The sequence below is a fragment of the Xiphophorus couchianus genome, chromosome 11 (genome assembly GCF_001444195.1).
Source record: "Xiphophorus couchianus chromosome 11, X_couchianus-1.0, whole genome shotgun sequence".
NCBI classification, from domain to species: Eukaryota; Metazoa; Chordata; class Actinopteri; order Cyprinodontiformes; family Poeciliidae; genus Xiphophorus; species Xiphophorus couchianus.
In genome coordinates, this window is record NC_040238.1 from 28,122,438 (window position 1) to 28,128,437 (window position 6,000).

The 6,000-nt window shown below is 36.8% G+C and overlaps 1 protein-coding gene across 1 annotated transcript; it reads right to left on the bottom strand.

The window, feature by feature from the left end:
• Positions 1 to 280: 280 nt before the first annotated feature.
• LOC114153091 (tyrosinase-like) lies at positions 281 to 6,000 on the bottom strand. The gene is made up of 5 exons (XM_028031397.1): positions 5,108 to 6,000; positions 3,952 to 4,168; positions 1,897 to 2,044; positions 1,623 to 1,804; positions 281 to 869 (listed from the first exon to the last, which is right to left on the bottom strand). Exons 1-5 carry the CDS (start codon positions 5,927 to 5,929, stop codon positions 613 to 615), a joined length of 1,626 nt encoding a protein of 541 aa, XP_027887198.1. The 5' UTR covers positions 5,930 to 6,000; the 3' UTR covers positions 281 to 612.

Below are 6,000 nucleotides of genomic sequence, written 5' to 3' on the forward strand. Positions count from 1 at the left end.
ACAGGCTTTTACAGTTCAATTAGCAGAGCTTACTTCTTTCTCTTCCCATTTGTTACGTGTCAATTATCATTTTCAAGTTGCATTTCATTTATCTTACAGTTTTGCGTTGTGCATTTTTTACTTTGATAAGGAAACTATGCTAACTACAATAAACCCATGTGGTTATTGATGTACATTCAACAAGGGCCCTTGAATAACTTTATCCCATTGAGTAACTTTATGCTGTATTTGTAAAGTTCTCCAAATAAGTTAAGGTTAGGATTAATAGGGATTGTAAGCATAATGTTCCCCCAATTTATTCAAAACAATACCAAAAGCTCAAGTTCACAACTAATGAAGTAAATCAGCCTTAGTTTTCAAGATTATCATAACAAAGGTAAAGAATACATGTCTGGAATCATGAAAACATTTTCTGAAAAATGAAGATACTCCCAAGAACATGTTAAAACCATGTGCTGCATCCCATAATGTTTCGGAAGAATTTGATAACATTTATTAAAATGTAATCAAATGTAAACATGGTTATATTACATTTTACAGTTTTCTAAATGCATGCAACAGATATATTTAGATAAACATTGTTAATACTCCCATGTTTTTGGCGATGAGTAATTACATAGTTGTTTGGTAGTTATGGTGGCTGGCTTCAGTTTCATTGTTCCAGATAAGTGGCTGCTTTTCTGGTAAGGCAAAGAAGTTTTTCCAACTCTTCCTGCGAGGCAAGGCTTTGAATCGATGTTTAGCGAGAAGGATAGCGATAGCTATGGCCACAGTCACAATTCCTCCACAGAGCACTGCAAGGATCAACCAGGGCCACACATCGTGCAGCTCATCCAGGTAGGGGCGCATGGATTCTGCAAGCCTTTGGTCTGCAAGAAAGGTGGAGCAAAGTCAGCAAAGTGTGTTTTTATATATGGCCATAAATCCCTTTTAATGACACATGCATAGTTTAAACAATATACAAAAGGCAATATTCAGTGAGTTTTTTTCTTGTCCAACCAGAGCCACTTTCTTCCCTGCACCTGCTGTATCACTTGTGGCAAACTACAACAAGGACTTGCTTTATATAGCTTTCTTTTTGTTCTCAATATTTTATAAAGGCCAGTTTTGTGGCATGCAAAACGAACAGACTTTTTTTTCCCTGAACGGTAGTTCCTTCAGTTTTCTCTTCATTAATTTTATCAATTGAGCTCATAAAAAATGAATCATGGTGGCAACATAACTTCTTATCTTAAACAAATTCATCAAAACAAACCCAATTTTTCCAGGTGTTATGTTTTTTAAAAAAAACTTTGAAAATCATGTATTCCCTTCTTTCTACTTCTTAATTAAGCAATATGTCCTGCAGATTTATTCAAAAATATTCCAAAAGAATCTTTGAATTTTTGTTGTGAAAATATAAAAAAATGTAAAAAAAAAAATAATAATAATAATTTTGAGGAGTGTAAATACTTTTGAATTGCACTGTATATGTGTAAACTAATTCCTAATTCCTAAAACGTATTAATTCTCTAATATATTTAGACTAACCGTAAATGAAAATAGCTGGCATGACAGAATAAAATAAAATAAAAAAATCAACATCAATAAAAACAATTTATTAAAATCTGAGAGGAACTTACTGGCATCCAACAAATAAGAGTACTCATATCCAAGGTCTTTGCTGGAAATAAAGTACTCTTTGTTTCTGTGCAGGGGTATAAACGGAGGCATGTGGTAATCACCGTTGTGCCCTATGGGAGCATTAGACTCCGGATACTGAGATGGAGATGGTTTGTGTCTCCTTAGCCACTGTTCATAGATACTTTAAAAGATAGAGAAAATGTAGAACCACTATTAACTGCAAAAATATGTATGGTGATCTGAGTTTCAGGTCTGTGCGGATGCATTTCTTACCTGTCAACAAAAGCATGGTGAAGCATAAATATGGGGTCATTTGCAGAGCCCTGCACAGAGGACATAGATCCATTCATAAACACATGCAGGGAAGCATGCATACCCAAACGAGAGCTGCTTCCCAACCCAGTCTGAGGGTCCCCGAATCCTGCAGAAAGAATAATATGGGTGACGAGAGCTAGCAAAGAAAACTAGAAAACTGGAAGCTTCCATGTTGCATCATTATCAAATAGTGGTTTTTTTTGTTTGTTTGTTTTTTAGCATTTAGTTCTTCACTTTGGTAAAGAATCTTAACCATGGTCACTCAGAATATACAGTTAAAAGTAGTTAAAAGTTTTGAAACACTATGAAGACAAATTTTCTGTAATTGATCTTGTTTTGTTGCTGTTAAAATAATGGGTTCTTCAGCATTTCAGCCAACATTGATAAAGGACTGGTTTCACCATTGATACTGACATACTGTTATCAGTTTCGGCAGCTTCATGTACTAGATACATGAAATTGATATTGCTTAGAGTAGACACACTATTGTTTTATTTTAAAACTTTAATTAGCTGCCAAAAGTCAAAACAATTATTTTAGAGCTTCTAGAAGTTAGAAAAAATGTCTGGCAGCAATGCACTATTTAACCGCTTTCAAGTATGTTCACACTTGAATGAGCTCATGGGAAACCCTCACATTATCTGTCACAACTTAAAATGGTATTACTCCTAAAATGTTTGCTGAGGCGTCAGTAAAAAAGTCAGAGTCGCAGCTTAGGCTCTCAACGGCCTTCTTAAATGAGCATAATGATCCAAACGCATTTCTTCCTCTTCTGCATTACTGTCAGCGAACATTGCCTAAATAAATAACCACTCTTACTGAGTACATAAGCATGTGAATATGATCTAATTTAGTCATATAAGAATAGTAAAACAGGTATGCAATTTTTGCACAGTTTTATGTATTGGAACATACTAATAACAACAGGTTTTTACCATGTTTTATAGTTATTTAAATCTAAATTTAAATATATAAAAACACATCAGCTTCTATATTTTTATTATTCACTTCTCACAGTCAGTTTGTAAAAGTCCACTACCTGATCCAACATGCTACTTAAGAAACTTCATGAGCAATAACTCTAAAGGTTTTCTGTTTACCTTCCATCTCACCTTGTATTAATTCAATATCAATAAAACCATTCCATTAAGTTTTTGTTGATACTTCACATTTTAAGAAATCTTTAAGATCCCTTTCTCCTATTTCTACAAGAAACAGAATACAAGGCCAGCATTATGAACCTGGACTGATATCAGGTTCATAATGCTCTTCAATAGGCACTATAAAATGCATGATGTCTCCTTTGAAAACATTTAGAAATCCAATGAAGTTGTACATGACTTCCTGTTGACCTTGGGGTTAAGACCATCTTATCTTTTAATCCTGGCGATGTCACAGGTCAAGACTTATTTTTTAAAAAACATTTTTGGCTCTTAAGCGCTATCATTGTCCAAGAAATATTTCTAATTCCAACTGATTGCGGGTAGTTTTCAGCTTAGGAGTCAGCAATATGATCATCGTTAGGGTCATGTGTTTCTTCAACCATCATGTGGGAAGCTTGTGTTTTAGGGTCACATGGATATGTCCCTCAAACATTAAGTCAGATCCGTTGGTCTAATGAAGATGTGGTCTGAGAGATGGAGGGTTTTATATAGCTTAGCAGCAGCGCTACACTACACCATTTTTGCTTAAAATAGGCGGTAAAAGGTTAAAATAAATAACTTTCTCTGTTTTGAATCATCTGTTTATTCTATCCAGAATGGACTATCCTAGCTTTTTCTACTTCTCAAAACAGAAAGGACATTTGCTCTTGCTTGGATGTTAAACGCCTATAAAAATATCAAACTTTTTTTTTCAGTGAAGAGAAAGGTCCTTCACTGCTAAGAATGATGAGCAACCTTAAGACAAGCTTGCACTACATATAAAAGTATGACAGCAGGATATAGAAGTAGTCCGATAAACAGCATAAGTGAGATTGTATGTTGGTTTTTAGTCAGGCTCTGACTTGCTGACCTTCTAGGGTATTCCTGAAGCTCATGTTGGCGGTGCGGTCCATTGCTCCAGTGTCATAGTTTGGGAGGCTGAGAGTGAACTCCACATCTGCAGAAGTTGGCAATCTTTCCACAATATTTTGATTATGGTTTCCAGGATTACGGCGGAGAGGGCCTTCATTTCTAGCATCACAGAGAACACCCCTGTTACTGTACTCCTCGGCCTGGGAGCACAGCACCTGTTGTTGCCGAGTACAGAAAGTTAAATTGTAAACACAAAACCTTATTAGTGAACTAAACATTACTTAATCCATAATTGAGGAATAAATAGGCAGATTTGAAACACAAATATGAGTTTCTATCTTGTGCAAATGTCCTTTTTAGAAGATTTTCTTATGAGTTTATTCTGTAAGCTCTTACGTAAGTATACTTTTGAACTTTTTTTAAAAAAGAGAGACTAGTTGATTGGGATTACAAAATAAGTTTGGGTCAGTGTCAAAATCTCAATCATAACTTTGAAAGAAGGTGTTGCAGTTTTAAGATTTATGTATTAATGGAAAAAGTTATTAAAGCAACTGGGGCCTATGTGAAAAAATAATTCCCCAGTAATTCGGCAGATGTAATGGTACAAATACTCTACAAATGTTCCCCCTTTTCTTGTCTGTCCACAGATTATTCCCAATATAGTCGTGTTGCTTTTTGGCAGCTTTGCAATGTGCCTTTGTGTTTATTTTGGTCAGTTTACTTTGCCTTTTAACTTCTATGGATTCCATTTTTACCTCTTTTGTATGTTATTGTTGACTTATAAAAGAAAGTTCATCATAGTTGTTTCAGGATCTTACAAATCAAGCTATGTTTATTTAAAATATTATGTTATTGTCACATAGCATCTGCCTGGTTGGGATACTTTTTTTATTTTTGTTTTTGAAATGATCATTTCAGTTGACAAAAAAGCCAAAACAGAAGAATTGTTTTTGCAATTCTTTTTCTCTCCTATTAGGATAAAAATATATATTTTTTGAAAGATAGGATTGAAAAGAGTTTGTCATGTATTGTAAATTTCTGTTTTGCTTGTTAGGAGAAAATATAATACAGCAAAAAAATTTGACAATAACATTTATCTTTTCAAAAACATTTTTATGTAAATAAACAAAAGAAAATAGCATGCTTTATTTTACCTTCCAAGAGGAGAAGACAGAGCTTGGGCTGATAAGATTGGGGTTCTGGGGGCTCCGGGCCCCCATAAGCTCATCAGTGCACACTTCACAGTCCTGTGCATCTCTCCAGTCCCAGTAAGGAATGGAGAAAGTCATGTCTCCTGTCAGCTTCCTGATCTCATGTTCCCAGTGCAGCAAGTAAACACGGTGCCATGGTGGAAATGCAGGAGCCCAGTGTCCAAAGTCCACATTTCTCCAGACATTCCCTGGCCCACCTAACAGCGCATTGCGAGACACATAGTAATGCATCCAGACAAACACATCATACACTGAAACATCAGCAAACATCGGATTGGAGCCATTCTCCATCTCCCTATAGGTCCCTGTGGCAACAACATATTCCCTGCTGATCGTCTGCTTGGCGAGATTCAGATAAGAAATGAGTCTGTTTCTCTCAGCCCTGGTCAGGTGGAATATGTTTCGTCTAAGAGACACCCTTCTTTCGTTGCAGTTGTCCCCAAAGTAGCCAAACTTGCAGTCCCCACAGTTAAACCCCATAAAGTTCCCTGCACACTGACAAGTCCGGTTGTAGAAAACCAAAGGCCACTTCTCTCGATCGTCCAGTCCTGAGAAGGGGTACTGCGGTCCGTCGGGCTGCTCTGAGATCTTCACGTCCTCACAGGAGCCCCTGCCTGACCCGGCTCCACAAGCTGAGCCGTCCCCCTCCCACACCGGGCAGCACTCCTTGGTCCGCAGGGCTTGTTGCGTTACACAAAGGCGAGGGAACTGCTGATAGGTGGGCACCAAATACAGGATGAAAATAATAACTTTTAACCTCCACATCTCAGCCTTTTCCTTTCAGAGGCAAAGCAGACACTGAGACATGAACCAAGAACTGCCACAGTGGGAAAGTG